The 22,861-nt window shown below is 45.4% G+C and overlaps 1 protein-coding gene across 1 annotated transcript in view; it reads right to left on the minus strand.

The window, feature by feature from the left end:
• BTBD2 (BTB domain containing 2) overlaps nucleotides 1–22,861 on the minus strand; it is a 151,262-nt gene that overhangs the window by 35,305 nt on the left and 93,096 nt on the right. The window contains exons 4-5 of the mRNA XM_086947174.1: nucleotides 10,883–10,988; nucleotides 4,639–4,836 (exon numbers count right to left, since the gene is read on the minus strand). Of these exons, the coding sequence (XP_086803300.1) occupies nucleotides 4,639–4,836; nucleotides 10,883–10,988 (304 nt within the window). The remainder of the gene's footprint in view (nucleotides 1–4,638; nucleotides 4,837–10,882; nucleotides 10,989–22,861) is intronic.

The raw sequence follows: 22,861 nt of genomic DNA on the forward strand, positions 1-22,861 counted from the left end.
CCAATCGAAAGGGACATTTAGAGTGTGTCGCTGCACTTCTGGTTTGAAACCAGAAATGCGTATCCATGCATGTCGACACAGCATGATGGCGGTATCGATGTCCCACGCAGCAGTGTCCACCCCGACTAGGGCACATTTGATTGTGGCATTGAATATTGGTCTGACCTAGTTTACTAAGTCTTCTCCTGGCTTTTTAGATTTGTCTGGGCGAATGCATGAGCTCCTGCATCTCATCCCAGGTTGCGGTTATAGCCGGAGAGCAGTCCCAGTAAGTTGGCAATCTTCCAATGGTTAGCATGCCCTGTTGCCACCCTTTTACCTGCATCTATTCTCTTGCTTTCTTTGTCTGGAGGAGGCGCTTCTCCAGTGCCCTGTGCTGCTGCTCATTTCCTTGCAGTCGTGACAACTAGGGAGTCAGCTGGGGATGACCCCTAATGTATGTTGGGGTAGTTGGTGACGGTTTGTATTTTTTCTTAATGTGAGGAGATAAGATCTTGGATTTGGCTGGGTCTTTGAAGATGTCTTTGGATACATTCAGTAGGGATCCTACCATAGGCAGGTACTGCACTGTGCACGAAAGCACGGCCGGACTGGGAACCCAAAGCAGCCCAGGCAATTTTGTCAGACAAGTCTTCCCCCCCCCACCCTAGGGGGGGTGGAAGTGTCTGTTTTGACATGGTTAGCCCCCAATTTTCTGCCTGGAAAATGATGTGGTTTCGATTATAAGTGCACAGGGTCCAAGCCAACCAGGTCCCCCGTGCCAGTGCTTCTTTCCCATAAATGTGCCAGAATTGGCACAACTTCAGACCCCCTGTAAGTTCCTAGTAAATGGTACCTAGGGCATGGGGACTGAAGAGGGCCTCCTCACCAAGGCCATCTCACTGCAGCAGGCATGCCTTGGTGCAGTGAAAAATGACAAAGTCACACTGTCCAGCAGCACTGCCTAAGGTATAGGTAAGTCACCCTTCTAGTAGGCCTTACAAGCCCTAAGGCAGGGTGTACTATATCTCAGATGTGGGCATATCTGCATGGGAAGAAATGCCACCACAATATCGAAGTCTATTTTTAATATTGTAAGAGCCAGAGAAGCCATAGAGAGTACATGGGCTGGAAACTTGACAACTCTAGTTCTCCAGCACCATGATGGCTTCACTGAACCCAAACTCCTCTTAATAAATCCACACTGATGTCAGTGTAGGATTTATTAAAATATGTACCCAGAGAGCACCTCAGAGGTGCCCCCTAAAAACCTGCCAACTCTGGTGTGGTCTCGGACTGGCTTTAGGCAGCCTGCCTCCACAAGATAGGTTTCAGGACCCCTGGGTCAAGAGCCCCTGCTCTGAGGCCAGAAGCAAAGGCTATCCTGGGCGGAGTTGTCACACCTGCGCCCCCAGGATGAGCACAGTGCTCGAAAGGGTGCTTCAAAAGGCTTCCACCTTTGTAATGCGTCTAGAGCCTCTACTGCTAGCAGCCAATGGACGCCCCCAGTACAAACTCCCCTCTTTCGGCCAGAGAACTGGCGTGAAAAACAGTGTGAAAACCAAGAAAGAGCAGGTGTGCTATCCTTCGCCAACTCCACCCCTCAGGTGTTGGAGGCAAATTCGAGCACATTTTTCAACGCCCACCATCTAAGAGCCGGAAACTACAGTATTGCACCAGCAGAGAATACTGCAGAAACCAACTGACTTGCCCCCAGCCCTATAGCCTGTCTGCAGCCCACGACAAGCCTGCACCAAAACACGACCAGTCTTGCAGCCCAGTACCCTCCAAAGTAATGGGAGATCTGGGCCTTGGGGAGACTGACCAACTGTGTCCCTACATCCCCTACATCACTTCTTACCTGGGCAGTTGCATCTTTCTTTGTCCGGACTTCTGGTCTGAGCCTGCAGCATTTCTTTAAAACCGATCTCCCCAATTGATTTGCATTGGGTCCCCGATGCTGTATTAGCACTCTGCACCCGGCCGCCCCTGTGCCCCAGAGGGTGTTAGTTTGGTGCCGACTTATGCCCCCCGTGCTTACCTTAACTCCTGGAGACTGGGTAGCAAACCATGTTACTCACCTATGAGCAGCATCTCTTTGATTACTCCCTTTCTCCATTGGATAATATTGTCGCCAGATTCCGAATCAGAAGCCTGCACCCAACCGCCCCTGTGCTGCTGGAGGTGCAGATTTGCTACTTACCTGAACCTTGCCTGGTGCTGATTCTTCATCCTGAAACCAAGACTGTAAGTCATACTTATCTGCAAAACCACATTCTTGCTTTCCTCCCATAGGCTAACATTGCTGAATTGAAAAACTGCACAAAGTGTCAATCTTTTTAAGCAAAAAGTATTCCTTGTGAAAACGTACGCACCTTACAACATATATCTTGGTCTTAAAATAAAACTATAAAAAAATCTTATTTTTCTAAAATTGGTGAGGATCTTATTTTTGAGTGGTGTGTCATGTATTGGTCACTGTGTGCTGTTTTACACTCCTCTGTGTTAGGCCTAAGGCTGCTCGACCTCACTACCACAAATACAGCACTTTGGGTTTACACTGAGCCCTGTACACTTTTGGGGGAATCTTTGGACTCTATATGATTTACTGATTAATGGTTATATTGTGCAAAAAGAGTCAGTTTGCTACAGGGAGAGTCAGGGGTGCTAGGGGTCTGCAAGTATGAAGCACTGCTGCTGTTTCTAATGAGGGCTGATATTGCAGCACCACTGCAAAGCCGGCCCCCAGCAACAAAACTGCCCCCCACCGCTGTATAACCGTCCCCTACCCCTCCAGCCTCCCGTGGAAACACCAAATGCCCGCCACAGACAGCCCAGCCCTGCACGAAAATGTTTCAATTAAGAAATCAGTTCTCTCCTCAGTGATGTGCATTGGGAGCTTGTGGTACCCTGCCACTCTCTGGATGACACTGTTCTATGTGGAGGAGACATCTGGTGGTGATGCCTTTGTTGGTACTAGTGTGTCCATGCCTGTGTCAGGGAGAACCATGTTGTAGTCAGCCCACAGGTCTAAGGTGTGGTGGGTGTCTTGTAACCCCTGTGAATCTGTGTCTTGGATCTCCCCCTCTTCTTGTGGAGAGGGTGGTGGTGTTTGTGGGGAGCCTGGTGGGCTAAAAATCATTGGGCTTGAGGCCCTGTACTCTAGTGCCATCTTCTTTGATGGAGGTAATTGCTGTTCCTGTATTTTGGCAATCTCTTTACGTTTTGCTGCATTATTTGTTGCAGTCCTTCAAAAACGATGCTCTGTTTCTCAGTTGGCATATGAGAGTGACCTCTGAAACTGTGCATGTCTTAGTAACCCCAGATGTATGTCTTTTCTTCTGTCCAGAAGTGTGGCCATGCTGTTTTTCTGTCCTCGGAGCCAAGGGTTGATTCGATTCAGAGGTGCTCGACCCTGACCATTTCTTCGGATCCAATCTTTCACATGGGGTAATGTTTGTTTGGCTGCTTTCGGTGCCGATGTGTTTGTTGGTGCAGACTTGTGCTTGGGCGCCAGTGTGGATTTGGAGCCGTGCTTGGGTGCCGATGTGGAAATGGAGCCGTCCCCTTAATGTACCCTTGTTGCCAGATTAAGATTGAGAATGTTCTCATACCTTCTTTGCTCTGAAGCATGGTTGTGGTGTCAGCCTGAGCCAGAGGGCTGTGGCGCATTGTGGGGGAAGGTGTGTGCGAGATGTTCTTGGCAAGTGGTTTGTCAACGGTACCCATGGTACGTGGCGTCGTCTAGATCCTAGCTACCGACACAGGACTGCGCAACGGCGATGTGGGACCCTCGACATGTACTGGAGTGTGTTCATTACTGGAGGACGAATCAGAAGCAACATAGTGGGGGCTGGCAATGACCACCCCACCTCCTGTTGGTGCACCGGCCTCTAATTCTTCCTTGCTATCATGCGACAATTCTTGGCTGCCAGCACCATTGTGTTCGGGTCCAAAGCGCCTTTTTATTTTTAAACAATGTGCAGGCTGCGCACTCGTCTTCTTTGTGCTCTGGAAATAAGCACAAATTACACACTTCGTGAGTGTCATAGTGTGCATACTTAGCCATGCACCGAGGGCAGTGTCGGAAAAGATCTTTCTACGTCTCCATCACCCAGAGATGGGCATTCGACGGCCGTGTGTGTTGCTCACCAGGTACCTGCTTCAGGGCGTCTCAGATTCATTTGATATTGTTCACTGGATCTCCAGTTGAAGTTTCTTCACTGTAGGCCGCCTAGACATCGAATCTTCAAGATCTCCATTGCAGTTCGTCCGAGCCCACCGGGGGGAAAAACTTTTTAACAAAGGAGCTGTTGAACATGCGGAATACCTCAAGGGCACGACGCACAACGCCGATCCTAAACCTTCCTCGAGGAAAAACAACTTGCAGGGTCTGGGTTCAACACAAGGTGGCAAGAGTATGCACAGCATGTGTATCTGCAGATAACACTTGCTACGAATGTTATGTTCCAAAAAGGAACCACAAAGGCCATGAGTCACCATTTTTAGACCAAACATTTCAGAGGCATGATTTGATAATTGCTGGCTTATATTACAAACACAGACCTCAAGGTTTTGGGCATTTGTGCATTCAATAACTGAAGTTTTATCATTTTGACTAATGCAACAAATAGTACTTTGTTTGCTACCACAATTTACCTGCTGCAAATTCCTCAATTGTCATAAGTGGGAAGCGAATGAGTGAGAGTGCTTTGCCCAGTACTTTCCTCTTGTTCTCAGGAGTCACCTGATGCTGCTGTCGTGGGCACTCTGCCTCTGACCAACGGACCATGGCGTTAAACAATCTGATTTCCCGAATGCCTAATGTGTCACGTTCCAACACTGCTATTAGTGTATCTGTAGAGAAGGAATGAAAAAGAATGAAAGAACAAACTGAGCTTTGAAGTCAGTAGTGACAATGCACAAGGACAAATGAGATGGCAACAACGGAACAAACAGAAGGATATCTGGTTCATGACAAAGCTTTGCACTATAAGTTTAGTTTTTCGACGATTCTTTAAAGTACCATCAATTGAGCACTTGTGACCATCACTCTATAATTGATTAGGATCCGACTTTCAATCGAAAACTTTTAAGAAAAATAATATTTGTATTACAATTCTCAGCCATAAACAGTACAGACTGCACAATATGTGAATTTCGCAGAATAAAAGAGTTTGGATTCATCAATAATACATAATCTTGTGCCGGACCACAAGTAGGGACCCCTTGATATCCCATTACGATGTGCATTCCCATTGGTTGTGTCTACAACCGTACATATTAGACAAAAGAGCATTAACAGAAACGTAAACAATATCCAACAACCGTTCCTCCCCTACCTTCTGTTTCATAACATTTCAGTGCTGTGAGTTACTACCATTAGTCCACTATAATGTGCCTGTCTATGAGTCAGGTGTTGGGGTGTGTCTGTCCTGGGTCCCAGTGTCGTCACCCCCCTGAATATCAACACCATCCTGAGAGCATAGTATGGGTTGAGTCTGACACTCCTGCAAATCGGAGATCATAGACGCCCAAGCCAATCTATTGCCCTCCGCTTTTTCATCAGTCCTGCCAGAGCGCGTCTGGACCAGCTCCGCCGTTGCCCACTCATTTATCTCTCTTAACCAGTCTGAATGCTTCAGGGATCTGGGTTGCATCCAGGATATAACCACCCGCCTCTTCGCCAACACCAGACCCAGGGTTACACATCGGCAGCTTAATTTTTTATTCCTAGGAGTTGCAGTAAGCCCAGTAACACAGTCTTGACATCTCGTGTGATAGTCTAGCCCATGGCCCTTCCCAGTACTTCTTCCCAGTAGAACCGTAATGTGGGGCAGGTCCTTTCAATCGAAAACTTAAGTTGGCAAAATGACCAATACTTTTAAAACATTGGGTAATAAAATAAATAACCGCGACTGAGTCAAATGTACACGTTTTTGCAAAATTCAAATGGTGTACAAATTATTTTGTTAGAGTGGAGGGTTGCTGAGCTCTACAGGAAATGCTCCACTGTCGGGTTACAACAAGTTATCCTCTCTGTGGCTCCTTGTCCTGTAGCTGGAAAGCTAGTAGGAAAGTACTGACATAAGCGGGATTTCCTTAGACCAAGCTAACAAGATGGCTTGCAGATCTAAAACAACCAGAGACTTGTTTACCTTGTAGACACAAACCCTGAAGCAAACATGGTGGCACTGAGTCCAGACTTCCTTTAGGGTTATGATAGGCTGGGCAAACCAAGGTGGTGAGAAGAGGTTTGAACCGGAGGAGAACAGTGGCAACCCTAATGTGTTGCATTCTTCCAGGAGTAGGTGGCCTACTTCACAGTAACAGTGTAAGGCTGCTAACATTCAGTTGTGTGAAGAGGAAATGATACAAATATTCACCTTGCACGAGTGCGTCCCCTTCAGTACAAAGGTTGACTAACGCCAGTGAGAAGGACACCAACAACATCAGCTAAGCATGGTCGTCTGGAGTGAAGTGCATCTGATGACAACAGTAAAAGGAGGTGTGGAAATAAAAAACAAAACAAAAAGAAACACGCCCTGGCCAATACTTTAGGCAACAAAGTCGTACAGTGAACCTGACTGCTACAAACTACAAAGATTTCTCGGTTGACCCTTCTTCTCCAAGAATTGTCAAAAATGTTGACCATACAACATTGACAGCAAAGGGTCCAGAGAGAATCCCCTCTAAAAAGAATACCAACTTTTTTTTTAGAGAGAAATCGAACAAATATTCAAAAAGGAAGAAAAACCATAATCACGAAACAAAAAGCAGTTTCTAATTCAATATATTCATTGTCATATACCAAACACCAGCCGCGGTTCTCTCTGTATAGAGGGGGTGTGCGTCGCAAGAAAAATCGTACTTGTTCTACTTTAGGCAATGAAAACCCATAATTAGATTTGTCGTTTTTTCGGAGCAGCAGCCGGCTTACTCATGTTACCTCTTCATTCGCGCGTGTTTCTGATTACATCGTTTGAAGGCTGCCCACTGGTTTGTTACCTTTTTAGTCCCGAGGAAGACCCAGTATGATGCATAGTTACTAACACATGATTATAGGGTTTAAATGTCGACAAAATTGGTTTATGTCCTACATCAGCTATCCTATGATCGAAAACGAAGGTACAAGAGTATTCTGACCTTGAATCTTTGGACATTATAGGTTTTCATTGTCTCAGGTTTTTTGTGCAAACACTGGGATCATTTAATTTTCAACGTGTACATGTTTGAGTGATTCATTGTAAGTATTTTGTGCGTTAGGGGCAGCGGATCATTTACGAAAAACAAAAAAAGTGAAGAAAATAAATGTAAGATATATGACAATGAATATATTGAATTAGAATTACTTTTTGTGTTGCAATTGTGGTTTTTCTTCCTTTTTGAATATTTGTTTGATTTATCTCTCAAAAAAAGTTGAGATTCTTTTTAGAGGGGATGATTTCTGGACCCATTGCTATCAATTTTGAATGGTCAACATTTTTCACAATTCTTGGTGAAGAATTGTGTCACCCGACAGAACTCTTTGTAGTTTGTAACTGTATACCAAGGTTCTGAGGGACACCGGGCAACCCCATTATACTTAATGGGTGAGCCTGACTACATCAGGGGGCTATGGAAACAATCCTAATTGGCTGCTAGGAGACTGTGGAAGGTATACATTGGAACACATGAAAGGAGCAGAGTGTAAAAGGCAGTGGGAGCATAAGATATTTGTGGTTTGGCCTGTGCCAAAGCACTATTCACTAAGTGGGGCAATCTTCAACAAACTGTAATACTGACAAATGAGAGGAGGTGTAAGCAAAGCACTTGGGGCAAAGACATGTTTCCCTCCGTAACAAAAAACTGAAACAGATAAACGTGGAGTGATAAAGCAATATGCTTCAAAAATAATGTTTGGGTGAAAAATAAGGCAGTAAGGATAAGCTGGGTTTAGGAATCTTTCTCCCCAGAAGTCGCAAGCATGAACTACCCAGTCTTGGACAGTGAATCGCTTTGGAGTATTAAGGTGCCACTGTGGAAATACTCTTCTAAATGGGGTTTTTATTTTAAAATGTATACTAACTGGATTAAAAGCTATCCCTTTTGACTGTCAAGTATTAACTGTAATATTAATTGAAAAAATTAAACTTCTCAATTTAAATATCTTTTGAGATTCCACACTAGTGCAGTAAAATTCTACTGTTTAAGAACAACGAATATTCCAGTATGAAGGTCACTTATTATGTTTAGGGAAATAGGCCTACAAATCGTTTTAGGTTGATAGCATATGGCACAGGTCTTCAAATTGTGAGGCCGACAGAGCGTCGTCAGTAGTGGCGGTGGTGGTGAGTGCAAATGAGTCTGCAATTACAAGTAAATAAAAATAGGCTGGATGCGCAAAATGTGCATTTCTAGACTGTCTCGATTTACATGCAGCAGTTAAAGTCCATAAAAACAAGCATGTGCAATGCAATAGGTCTTACATTAGGTAAATGCCGATCTACAGACTTTCCAAATGGATAAGAAATGCAGCATCCCCTGCCTTTGTTTTTTTATTGATTTACTTTTGTAGCAATGGCAGCATGCCACGCTTTACCTTTAGATGTTTAAAGCTAAAGTGTGGCGTGCTGCCATTGTCACAAAAGTCAAGGCAGTGTCGTACAAGGGGGTGGGGCATGCCTGAGTGAACAATAAACACAATGCGTTACAGCTGGTTAAGTTAGTAAAATACAATGCATTACGTCAGCAGCAGCGCAGGAAGGACAGGAGGGGGTGCGAGCGAGGAGGCAACAGATGGCCAGAGGTGGACAACCCCCCCAAAAAATTGGTGATGTCCGCTTAGAGGGAACCAAGCACACAAAGGCGGGACAGATGGACAGTATTGATCAACCAGGGTAAAGGAATTTAGAAAAGCAGGTCAACTAACCAACCAGAAGCGCTGGGCTTCTTTAATGCCCATATCTTGACTACAGCATGTCTCGAAGAGACAGAGCAAGCGCTGCCTAGGAGAGACCTTAAAAGTGAGGGCACTTTACTTCTGAGTGGCATGTGGCACGGTCAGTGAGAGTGAAATCTGGGTCAAAGACATGGCTAAAAAGAAGAAATAATCAAACCTTTTATTGCTTGTTTTTCTCACCTTCGGCTAACTGAACATAAAAATATTCACAAACCTCAAAAGAGAAATAAATGCAAATATAACTAATCAAAGGGAAATATACTCTTTCACCTTATGAAACCTCAGTTGGCTAAAGCGATCACCATAGATGTCTGTGTATGTGACGAGAGTCATAAAATTAAATCCGGATTGGTGCAGTGAGAAATAGTGACTTGTTTATAGTGCTACGAGGCCCCGGTCTGTGACAGAAAGCAAGCAGCGTTAATGCCATTAATTTTACATTTTTACACTGTATAAAACAGGCTGCTGCGAAATACTGTTTAAGATAAAACAAGTGTTTTAAAAAATAGAAATGCTAGTGATCAGCAATCACGCTATATCTAGTGTGAATATTTTTATGAGTCTATTAAAAGGGTGCACTTCTTTTAACGGACACATATATTACATCTCAAAAAGAATACATTTTTGTCACCATGAAGCTGAGGGAATCCATTAATTAATAGCTACACTGACTCAAAAGCAACCTTTATATTTGATGATTAACCACTGCACAGATTTACATTTCTTTCAGGTAGCAGGCACCTTGGTGGAAGGCATGTTTCTTTAGTTCTCTACTATCGGTCTCACAGCACCGGAGCCCACCCTGCCCCCAAACCCTCTGTAAGTGGGCACAGGGCCCCAGTTATGGCAGTCTTACTATGAAAAAGAGCATGGGGTGAATTTTCCTTGCTAGCATTAAGGCCCAGCTCACCACTGTTGCGCACAAAACAAGGACCAACCAACAGGGGAGGAAGGGGGTGGGGCTAAATATGCATTTTTTTCTCCACACAAAGCGGCAGAAAGCTAGCGTTGGGCATGTGGCCTAGAAGTAATGGCCCTGTTAAGTGGGCAGAGTGGACAGCCTGTGCTGTCTGTATCACTGGTGCTGAAGTTGCATGAGAGGCCCAGGGCATACTTGCTGTGCCAGTGTTTCTTTGAGCCTTGGAGATATGGCCCAAGGGAGCGGAAAAATGAAGTAGAGGAGACAACTTGATTTGGTCATAAGATATGAGAAGGATGATGAAAGTTGTGAGGGAGAGGGATGATGGGAGGGAGATAGATGACGAGAGAAGAGAGGGATGGTGTGAGATGGGAGCCCATGTTGTTAAACAACAGAGGCGACAGCAAGGCAGAACAAACCGATCATTAGTGAAACGGGTACAGTGGAATTTTTGCCCAGGGGCCCACTGCATTATAATTATGAACGTTTTACAATAAAATGTGGGCATTTTCCTTGCAAGCATTAGGGCAGATGGTGCCCTAGGCGCAAGAAAAGGGGGGCAGCATGCAGTACCTAATTTTCTTTCAGAAAGAATCTGGACTTGTTTCGAGATTGTAGTGATGGTCAAACATGGTGGGGAAGGAGTGAAAGAAGAGGAGTTAGCCTGCTTCTCAGGGCACAGCCATCATTAGTGCAGCAGGTGGAGTGCACTGGGGACACAACACCTTAATTATGGGCAGTAGTGTTTTTAGTCAATTCTGTTCTTATTCAATGCAATTGCTTTTTCATAAATCATAATTTTAGTGTGGATTAAGCGCTACAGAAAAGCACCCCCGAAATTATCTCATGATCTCCACCCCTCCAACTCTCAGCATCCTTGCCATATAGTTTTTGAGGGAGGCCTAACTTTGAAAACATTTTCCCTAGAGAAGGGGGGCTCAGAGCAAAAAAGTTTGAAGACCTCTGGCATATGGATAGCAGCAACACATCTTCATTTTGACCACGTCTCACAATATTAAGCTGCCTTTCACAAAGATGCTTACCTAGATCAATATCCGTGAAGCCTTCTGCATTGATTGCATCAGAGGTGTTCTTATCAATGTTTTCCAGGCATAGACTGGCCAGCTGAGGTTCATCAAAAAGTCGTGCCTACCAAAACCAAAAGGAGAACTTTTGAACACCAAATTTGAAACCTTGTTCAAGGGAAAATGTTTTTTTCCAAATGGGTCCTCAAAAGAAACTCATTGTAACATTATCTAAAAGTAAAATTCTCTCATCCCTACTGGAATAAACATGTATACAAATAATCATTTAATCAAAATGAAAGTAGTAATTACTGAGCATTCACTGGAACTTTTTAATCCACAGGACCAGATTGGTTTTAAAATAAAATACCTGTGACAAAAAGACCGCAAATGAAGAAATAACACAGCATGATATATTCCCAAACAGATTATGATGTGGCAATGAACGTTTATACCTCTCACAAAGCAACACATCAACTTTTCTCATGAGGATAGGTCTTTAGAGAGAGGAGGATAGGTCTTTAAGGAGAGGATTCTATAGCAGGACCGGAGGCTTCTGATTATGCTTTCTCATTTCTTTACTGCAAAACACAGCAGCCAATGAAAGTAAAACTACATTTGTAAAAAACTACAATATCCATGAGGCTTTGAACCACGCCTCCAATATAACGTCCAATCACATCATAAACAAGCATACAAAGTAGAGAGACACTAATCCTGTCTCCTCTTTCTTTGCTGCTCCGCAGCCCAGATAAGTGCCTCTCTACTTTATATGCTTCTTATTTGTGCAATTGGTGCATTACATTGTGTGCATTGATATTTATATGGCATTATATTGTTACATATTATTTATGTTGTTTATTTGATGCCCTGCGGGGTTTTTCATGCTATTTTTGGGTTTAATGCGTCGCGGGACCCTGAGCCTGTGATTGGAGCGCGGCTTCTCGGAGCCGGCTCCGCTCCTGGATGTGCCCCGCTTTCAGCGCGTGTTGCGCTGTAGGTTTTCACATTGCCTCCCCCGCCACCACCGCTTCTGCTGCGGTCCGCGAGTCGGGAGAGGCTGGCCCCCACCTCTGGGAGGAAGCGTACGTCGGGGCCTTCGCGGGCCTCCTGCGCACGTCTCCAGGGCTCGCGCGCAGTCCCGATTTGTGCAGATCAAAGACGCCTTGCCCCGGGCTGAAGAGGGGATACCACAGCGCGGCCCGGAGCCACTAGAGGGCCATAAATCATCGTGCAGGCAGTTTTTGTGGACGATAATCGGGCTGATGCACCGAATTAACCTCCGAGTTACCCGCACCTCGATTGAGGTTAATTTTTGGACGGCCCCCTTCCCTGCTGATTGCAGTTGGGGCCCTCTTCTTCCATTAGTCCTAGAATAGGACTGAAGAGACGTGAGTGGTGTGATAGACTGGTATTATAGTGTATTTTGTGGCTCCTGCGCCAGGCACTCTCCCAACCGACGCCCTGCCCAGGGCTGATAATTAAGCTTCCCTCTGGGGTTTTGGACTGGAATTTAATTCTGTTGGAAGATGGGAGATCTTGATTGCTATCAGGAGGAGGTAGACGCTGTTGGTGAACAGGGTGACGAAGAGTATTACAATGATGAGTCCATGGAGGACCTGATTGATAGGAAGCTAGACTCCAAACTAGATAGGGCCCTATCATCCGCCTTGTTGCCCTCAACTCAGAAGTTAGAATTGCTTGTCCCTCCTGGTCCCAAAGATCCCCCTCCATCTGGGTCTCCCCAGCCCCCGACTTCCAGTCCCAGTGATCCTTCTGGCTCCTTTTGGCCTTATGCCCTTTCTTATTCCAAGCTTTACAAAGCTAAAGAAAGTGCCAAGTCCTCTCCTATTCCCGTGCTGGACACCACTACCGATACAGATACGGATTCTTCCCAAGATTCCAAGGTGCGCAAACGCGCTAAGCGTAAGCATTCCACCTCCCAGTTACCCCCTCACCTTTCCTGTTTGACCCTTCGGACATTGTCCACCCCAGATCTTCTGATTGGGTTCCACCCCGGCGGTGGCAGAATACTTAGAAACGCACCTACGTAAGGCTTTTGACAAGGAGGTCAGAGCCTGCCTCGAGTCCGAATGCCCACGTCCTGACCTAGCCCACAAGGTGGCCATCACCCCCGACATTGACCCCTCCATGACCACATTCCTTAAGAAATATAAAGAAGACCCCAAGAAGGCGATTGACCGCGCGCTTCGGGCGTGCCAGGACAAGGTCCTCGACCTTTCGGGTCCTTTGGCCAAAATATTGAAGTTGGCCCTCCAAGCTCAAGAAACCGGGGCCGCTATTCACCCGGAGGTTCTGGCCAGTTGGACGCAACACGCTATATGCATGCTTGGGAATGCTAATTACGCCCTGGCCTCGGAAAGAATAAAATCTGTTCTCCTTCGGATAGATCCACAGTTGGTGGAGCTGGCTTCATCGGAGCCAGGACCTTTGGCTGAAGGACAGTTGTATGGAGACAAATTCGTAAAAGACATTGCAAAGTTTGTTAGTACTTTCGCTTCCCTTGATAAGTCTCAATCCTCACTGAAGAGGGTCTTACACCAGGTCTCTGGAAGGGCCGGGTGTGGCAGAGGATGCTCGATCGGCCGCTTCTCTGATAACAGTCCTCAGAGAGGATACGCCCCTCGACGTGGCAGAGGGGGATACAGCCAGGAACCCGACCAGGCGAGGTTCTACCCGTCCAGATCCCACGAATACAGCGGCAGCTTTAATCGAGGTGTTCACCGAGGCTACAAGAACTTTGACAATTAGTCCCCTGGTAAGTCCGGTGAGTCCCGTTATTCCTCGGGGGCAGGCTGAGCCATTTTGTAATGAATTGGGAGACTCTCACGTCGGATGTCTGGGTCCTTCAGACCGTGCGGGGCTACCGCATAGAAATGATAGAATGCCCTCGTCAGGCCTTCCCGCCACATCCTCTCCTTTTTTCCCATCTAGAGCAGAGTTTTAAAGACTCAGAGCTGGACGAGTTGTTGGCCAAGCAAGCCATTGCCGTAGAACACTTCATTCCAGAAGGTTTTTGCAGCAACGTCTTTTTGGTCCAGAAAAAGGGTGGCGGACAACGTCTAGTACTAAATCTGAGAGATTACAACCCCTTTGTAGTGTATCGCCACTTCAGGATGGAGGGTATTCACCTCTTGCGAGATCTCCTGTTGGAAAAGGACTTGATGGTCCGCCTGGATTTAAAAGATGCTTACCTCACGGTCCCCATTTGCCCCTCACATCAAAAATTCTTGCAGTTTCCATGGAAAGGGCAATGGTACCGGTATCGCTCTCTACCCTTCGGCCTCTCCTCAGCACCATGGGTGTTCACAAAACTCTTCAAACCGGTCGTCTCTCGTCTCCGAGAGATGAGGGTGCGCCTCATTGTATACCTGGACGACATGCTGATTCTGGCACAGGATCGGGAGCTACTCCTTACACACCTAGGGTGGACAACGACCCCGTTACAGAATTTGGGGTTTATTATCAATGTCAAGAAATCAGTGATGACACCAAATCAGCAGATGGAATTCCTGGGTTTAATGGTAGATTCAGTGTCTGCGCAGCTCCTTCTTCCTGTGAGCAAAATCAGGTCCATAAAGAGGGAGATCAGAACCACGTTAGCCAAGGAGACTATTTCCTTGCGGGTTCTGGCGAGAATTGTGGGCCTCCTGGCCTCCTCAATCCAAGCTATCTTCCCAGGTCCATTACATTACAGAGCTCTGCAGAGACTAAAAATCTTTTATTTAAGAAAAAGTTACCATTATAATCATCTCATTCCCCTCTCTCCAGAAGCTCGAGAGGAGCTGCAATGGTGGCTAGAGCACATGACAGCTTGGAACGGGCGAGCAATCTTCGGCACCGCCCCAGACGTGGTTGTCGAGTCGGACGCCAGTCAGTGGGGTTGGGGCGCTCGCTGTGGAGAGTTTACCATAGGAGGACGATGGTCAGCAGATGAGCTAAAGCTGTACATCAATTGTCTGGAGTTGTTGGCAGGGTCCTTTGCCATCAAGTCTATCTCACCGCTGAAAAGCAATTGTTGCATACTGCTTCGAATCGACAATGTCTCAGCGGTGGGATACATCAATCGTCTGGGGGGGGGGGAACGAGGTCCCGCATGCTGGTGCACATTGTGACTGAGTTTTGGCATTTATGCCTGGATCGCAAGATCTCTGTAGTGGCGGAGTATCTTCCAGGGAAGTTCAATCAGGTGGCGGATTGGAACTCCCGGTTTCTGAGGGACTTCAGCGATTGGAAGCTTCTTCCCTCACTTTTTGCGCAGATCATGGATATGCGAGGTCCCTGCCAGATAGATCTGTTTGCATCTAGTCTCAATGCCCAACTTCCCCGGTTCTTCAGTTGGAGACCAGACCCAATGGTGAGGGAACGGATGCATTCCTGCAGCATTGGGGGCAACAGAGGAATTCTGCTTTTCCTCCGTTTGCATTGATTCCGAGGGTGGCGGCCTTTGTCCGGCGCCAGACGACTTCCCTGGTCATCCCGTTTTGGTCGACTCAATCATGGTTTCCCACACTGTTAGATTTGTCTGTGGACTGCCCCTTTCTGCTCCAGACAGTCCCGACGCTTCTCCGGGACCCAGTGGGGTCATGCCATCCCTTGGTCCTTCAGAACCAATTAACCTTGATGGTGTGGACGCTCTCCGGAGACATGAGAGCATTGCAGGACTTTCACAAGCGGCTGCCGGTTTTATGCAACAGGCGTGGGCTCCTTCCACCCGGAAACGATATTCTGCTTCCTGGAAGCGATGGGTGGGTTGGTGCCTTTCAAAACAGGTGGATCCCGTGGGATCATCTATAACTGATGTACTGAATTTCTTGTCGGAATGTGCTGAATCTGGACTTGCTTACAGGTCAGTTAATAACTTCAGGTCTGCTATTTCTGCTGGTCACAATCGTGTTGATGGTAAGCCTGTGGGGATGCATCCCTTGGTATGTAAGTTACTTAAAGGGGTCCAGGTGGCTAACCCTCCTTGGCCTAGGAATTCCACTTCATGGGATGTTACAAAAGTTCTTACTCTTTTGGAATCCTGGCCCGACAATGGTGATCTTTCCTTGAAGCAGCTTTCTGCTAAGCTTACTATGTTGCTCTGCCTTATTTCATGTCGAAGGGTGTCTGATGTTAGAGCCTTAGATCTAGCTGGTAGGATGTTTTCTCCTCAGGGTGCCTCCTTTATTATCACGAGAAGAACTAAGACCATGTCTAGGTCAGTCGAGTATCCTGCTTTTCCACACAACAGCAAGTTATGTGTTTTGCAGTGTTTAAAAAGTTATGAAGAACGTACTGTTCCTCACAGGGTGGACCCTTTGGGACAGCTGTTACTTTCTGTACAAAAGCCATTCAAAGGAGTCGCTGCTGCTACTCTAGCTAGGTGGGTCAGATGGATTATGTCGGAATCTGGCATTGATGTATCTGTTTATGGCGCTCACTCCGCTAGAGGAGCTATGGCTTCTAAAGCCTACTTATTAGGGTCCCGTTTGGAGGACATTCTTAAAGCAGTTGATTGGTCGTCAGACTAAGTTTAAAGTATTTTATTACAAACCTATTCCTCATGTTTCTGATGCAGTGATTGATGAGCTTTGAACCAGCATAATCAGAAGCCTCCGGTCCTTCTGTAGAATACAAAATTTTCTAGCTATCGCAACAAGAGTTTTAGATTCTATTAAGGACACGGAGGCGGGGATTATCCCACCTGTTGGGACAGTTATTCAACTGTAAAGTTGTTTTGATATCGTGTTGTTTAACAACTTTTATGCCCACCCAAAGGGAAATGTAGTTGTGGGCTCCCTTTCTCAACCTTGTTTTCTATTATAGAAAATGATTCCAACAAAAGTTCAGTGCCTTCTCCGGATGGAGTGGACGAGCCTTCAAGATGGAAGCAGACGCCTTCGCTGGTGTTAGGTTGTTCTCCATTGAGAACCTATTACAGAAATGTTAATTTCTCCATTGAGAATTCAAAGACTTTGTTTGTTCTTATGGGACTTCTTCGCGCAAAGAAAGAGGAGGCAGGATTAGTGTCTCTACTTTGTATGCTTGTTCATGATGTGATTGGACGTTATATTGGAGGCGTGGTTCAAAGCCTCATGGATATTGTAGTTTTTTTACAAATGTAGTTTTACTTTCATTGGCTGCTGTGTTTTGCAGTAAAGAAATGAGAAAGCATAATCCTCGCCTTCGTGTCCTTAATAGAATCTAAAATTCTTGTCGCAATAGCTATAACATTTTGTATTCATATGCTTCCACATGCTGCTGATAGAGAGGCGATATGCTTTACCTGAGGATTCATTTACCACTAAATACACATCCTGAAAAGTCCTAGACAACAAAGCTATCTGAGGCATTAATGGCTGTCTGTGGCAGTGAGCACAAAAAAAACACAAGTTGATTGTTAAGGAAACTCAGACCTCGATAAAGAAATCAGCGTTCCTGACAACGGTCTATTTCTCCATGTCTAAAACAAATTGCCTATTGAACAGCGATCTAACTTCAACCCATAACACCTCGTCCTCCCCCAACCTCAGACAAACTCTCCCTCAATCTCCATCAGCATCCACAAGAACCCAGAGTCAACTCACACTTGAATAACTGCCTGAAAAATTCTCAGAAATACTATTGTTACATTGTCTTCCCATGCAAAGCAAACAGAAGATCAAATTCCCACTAATGTTTATTTAAAATATCTTTTAACAGCAGTATTTTATTTAGCTACTGTACATTATTTGATGATAGGTGGACAATTACTGGAATATATATTATTGAAACAAAGACATGAATAAGCACTTGTGGCAGGATAGGCAGTGGACATCACACAATCAAAGCATTTAGTTGGGGTAGAACAAAGGGATAAATACTATAAATACAGATCATTGAGGGGAAATTTTAAATCCATTCTCCACTCCACGAATTGATGAATGAATTCACTTGTGTGGAACGTTTTCCAATTTCTTGCATGTAAAGCAGGACGGCATGGGAAAATTAAAAGCTTGTGTAACCACAATAGCCAGATAAATCTGGACTGAGGGAACAAGAGGCACGGGGTACTGGTAGGTGGCAGCCTCCAACATGAACTGTATACCACAATGAACCGCTACCAATCTTAAGTATTGCTAATGAAAGTGAATTGTTATATTGTGAGTGCAGGCATCTCACAAAAAGTGAAGGACTGGTCTCACACACCACCGGGTGTCATGCTTCATCATTGACCAGTCCTCGCCCTCTAAAAACTTGGTTTGATAGAGGGCGGGCATGCACCTGACGACAGGGATGCACTTCTAAACTAAGTGGGGGCCCAAAGAAAAATATATAGTGAGTTAAAAGGCCATTATGGGTGTTAATCACTCCCCCCAACACTACAATTTAGGATCTACGTCCCCTGGTACATTTAAAGGCACACCCGCCACTCTACCTGCAATCAGGCACTTTAAATTCTAGGATCTCCACTATCTTGGAGTCTCCCTTTTACTTACCCTAGGATTGGCTAAGAATATCTGCCTTTGTTAATCATAACCCAGACCGGCCGGATTGGAATCATCACCAGCTAGGCGATTCATGAAAATATTCCCCTGTGTTACATTACAGCCCTGAAGAAGTCACGGGATACTTCCCTGTGTGACGAAACACGTGTTGGCTGGTTGTGCCTATTAATGACTAAGATTAAACGAATTGAAGAAGTTCTATAAATCTTGAATGGACCTTCTATTATATATTTGTGTTATTACAGACATTGCTAACTAGCATATTACCCAAATACGTGTGCCTATGGTTTTGTTTGTCTTTAACTGTGAGGGTTTTGGCCGACACACAAACATAGGGGTTATAAGGTATCTCCCCTATCCTGGTTGCACTGTGTTACACTCACAGTAATACATACAAAACGCAAACAGAGCAAGGCACCACACTTCTTGACATATCAGAAACCCTACCTTTCCGACAAGAAACGAAAACGAAGGTGGAGGGAAAACTACGATAGTAAAGAAAGAGAAAAATATAAACCTCTACTGGCAGATTATAACAAGCATTTGCCATGCAATAGGTCTCGCATTATGAAAGTTTGAGCTATTGGTCTTTCAAATGACAATTTTTAAATTTATGTGTTGGTTTTGAAAATAGCTAAATTAATAGCTTTGTCATTTACAATGTCAATACTTATAACTTTCGCAAATGTGACACCTATAGCATTTGTAATGCAACATGTTTTGTATTTACGTGACTTAGATGTATTGATATTACAAATAACAATGGCTTTTAATTTTTTAAATAATTAATACTTAAATAAAAGTGATTCTAATTTATAATGGCAATAGCTTAAACTTTTGTAAATAACTTTTGTGAGGATTATGTTCAGTGTATTTTATTGTGATGAAAATCCAATAACAGAAGTGAAATATTAACATCTTTTTGTGACATTTGTAATAAAGTTTGAAACATTGAGAGAACATATTTGAACCAGTTGTTGTTGAATGGTGGCGCCGAGTGATGCTGTGGTGGCGCCGAGTGATGCTGTGGTGGCGCCGAGTGAGGCGGGGGTGGCGCCGAGTGACGCGGGGGTGGCGCCGAGTGACGCAGGGGTGGCGCCGAGTGACGCAGGGGTGGCGCCGAGTGACGCAGAGGTTGCGCCGAGTGACGCAGGGGTTGCGCCGAGTGACGCAGGGGTTGCGCCGAGTGACGCAGGGGTTGCGCCGAGTGACGCAGGGGTTGCGCCGAGTGACGCAGGGGTTGCGCCGAGTGACGCAGGGGTTGCGCCGAGTGACGCAGGGGTTGCGCCGAGTGACGCAGGGGTTGCGCCGAGTGACACAGGGGTTGCGCCGAGTGACACAGGGGTTGCGCCGAGTGACGCAGGGGTTGCGCCGAGTGACGCAGGGGTTGCGCCGAGTGATGCAGGGGTTGCGCCGAGTGATGCAGGGGTTGCGTCGAGTGATGCAGGGGTTGCGCCGAGTGATGCAGGGGTTGCGCCGAGTGATGCAGGGGTTGCGCCGAGTGATGCAGGGGTTGCGTCGAGTGATGCAGGGGTTGCGTCGAGTGATGCAGGGGTTGCGTCGAGTGATGCAGGGGTTGCGCCGAGTGATGCAGGGGTTGCGCCGAGTGATGCAGGGGTTGCGCTGAGAGATGCAGGGGTTGCGCTGAGTGATGCTGGGGTTGCAAGGGGGAAAAACGAGGCTCACAGAGGGCAGAAGGGCACAAAAAACGAGTCTAACAGGGCAGAAGGGCAGAAAAACAAGGTTAAAAAGTAGTCTAACAGGGGGCAGAAGGGCACAAAAACGAGTCTAACAAAGGGCAGAAAAACAAGGGAAAAACGAGTCTAAAAGAGGGCAAAAGGGCACAAAAAACGAGTCTAACAGAGGGCAGAAGGGCACAAAAAACCAGTCTAATAGGTGAATAAGGGCACAAAAACAAGGGGAAAACAAGCATTGGAAATGCAATAGGTCTCGCATTAGGAAAGTTTGAGCTATTGGTCTTATAAATGATTTATTTAATATATGTGTTTTTCAAAATACCTAAATTAATAGCTTTGTCATTTACAATGCCAATAGTTATAACTTTCGCAAATGTGACACCTATAGCATTTGTAATGCAACATGTTTTGTATTTACGTGACTTAGATGTATTGATATTACAAATAACAATGGATTTTATTTTTTTTATATTTAATAATTAATTTAATTTTTAATGTCAATAGCTTTAAGTTTTGTAAATAACTTTAGTGAAGATTATGTTCACTGTTTTTTATTGTGAAGAAAAACCAAGAACAAAAGTGAAATATTAACATAATTGAAAGTATTGTAAAAAAAATTTAAAAAGTAGTTTTGAGAAGGTGAAAATGTCTAGCTTCATAAATATCCATATGAACATGTCACTTCTTGATTCCTTAGCGCCTAAAAGCAATAACGTTCGGATTATGCGCTAACATAAGTAAAATAAACATGTTCAATGGACACTTTATGCTGCCCGTAAGGGGTTATCATGCAAGTGAAGGAATTAAAATGAGAACGGAACGGTCCTGGGGCTGAGAGAAGCACTGAAAAACAAGTGACTTGTTGCAGTCGTCTTCTACACATGCATATCGCCCTTTCAGTGGTTTGCAGTGCTCCTTTGAAGTAACAACTAATCTCCGACTCACTGACAGAGAGATGTACGACTTTCACAGTCCACAGTGGCCCGGCTGACAATATTTACACAAAAGGTAAAGGTGATATTTTCAGTCGCTAGTTGCAAAGCCGTGCAGGCACAGAAGATAAGACAGTTGTCGCCCTGTGGGGCTTATAAGTAAAATGCTCTAATAATTACGTTATCGAGCTGGGGCTTTACTCTTTGGTAGCTCGCTTGCTGCGTTACTGTACTCCACTGTTTATGAAGGGACAATCTTTTGCACACTGAGTCATGTGCCCGTGTGAACTTATTCCGGCTAGCATTCTCATCGTTGGTTGCTACTCTGTTATTTTGAGCAAGAAAATGTTTCCAAAGAAGATAGGATAATATGAGCGTGTCCTATTGCGTAAGAGACGCGTAAAAAAAGCACCATATATTCCGTTCAAAGCACTTGACAGAACACCAGTTTCTACTTTGAAGAAAGTGTAACATTAAATACAGTAAAACTTTACTGCCTCACATTCACATGTTTAATTACTCAAGCCTTCGCGCTTTGCTGCGTCATGAGGGCGGATGCAGTTTAACGGATGACCATCTCTTTACGAAAAGGAGAAAGACGGCCTGGCAGCTTGCAAGAAGGATTGTAATCTTACGTGCAGGCACTTTTGTCTCACGTTATGAAGCCTTCCCATGCTCAGAGAATTGCCCCCTCCCATCTCGACGAACATTGATGAAGTTCTCTGATGTTCGAAAAAAACCTCAGTTAACTGGTTTATCAGAAATGTATATTGATGTGCGGTACTATAAAGGTGTTTCATTGAGCGCGCGAGTGGTGCGCGCTGCAAAGAAGCGAAAATAAACAAGCATTGACGCCGCGCGGCTGTAGAAAAATATATACAGTTCCTTATTATTATCAAGAGGCGTATGTGCGAGTAGTGCAGTAAACATGTCACTCAGGAGGCAGATGCTCAACTCGGTAATTACTATCCCGTGAGCACCTGCATACACTTGCACTGCCCCTCGATACACATTCCTGTGTCTGCACCCGAAATGGCTGATCATGCTAATTTACCACACGTGGTAACAATTGTTTTTTTTTTTCATAGTGGCAAGTCCGTTCCTGCAACCAGGTGGTAACCGGAGTGCCTGTGCAAACCAGTGATTTCGCACTGCCTTGAGCAAAAGTGTGCCGCCATTCATAGATTAAAAGCACATGCTTTTAAAATTAGAGTTATAGACAATACCACTTTTGATTTTTAACGTATTGCTAGGGCAACCTATTTCTGAGCCCTGAACAAATAGGGGTACTGTGGTATATGAATAAGAAGTCATTTGCCCACGTTATGTGTAGGAAGACACCAGGATTAGTTCCGATGTATGTCCACAATCTAGTTCCTGAAACACGTCTCTGCATTTCCACTTGCTTACTAACTGTTCACACGCTCCCACGACTCTGCGACGCACTGTGATGGCAGACTGTAAGGCGCTTTGTGGCTGCCTTAATGCCTGCTGACTGCAGCAAGAGTGCGACTGACCAAGTCCGGAAGTCTCCAGTAGACCGACTTCAGCAGTAGCAAAAGTACGGTATCCGTAAGGTGGAAATAAGACCGCTTTAGAATTTAGATAAAACAAGCAGCCACGGGGCGTGGGAGGGAGAAAGCGACAGTGGGAGGGGTGATTGGAGGACGGAAGAGGAAACACGATAAGAAATTGATTTACCAGCCTGTTCAAAGATGCTAACAGAAGCACAGGACAAGCAGCCACAGGGGTACGGGAGGGAGCAAGAGACAGCAATGAGAGGGTGATAGAGGGATGGGATGGCCGTGCAGTGAATAATATGAAGACTATGACAGACGCGGGGCTCCCGGCACTTGAGGGCATTGCTGTGGGGAG

Source organism: Lissotriton vulgaris, chromosome 12 (genome assembly GCF_964263255.1).
Source record: "Lissotriton vulgaris chromosome 12, aLisVul1.2, whole genome shotgun sequence".
NCBI lineage: Eukaryota > Metazoa > Chordata > Amphibia > Caudata > Salamandridae > Lissotriton > Lissotriton vulgaris.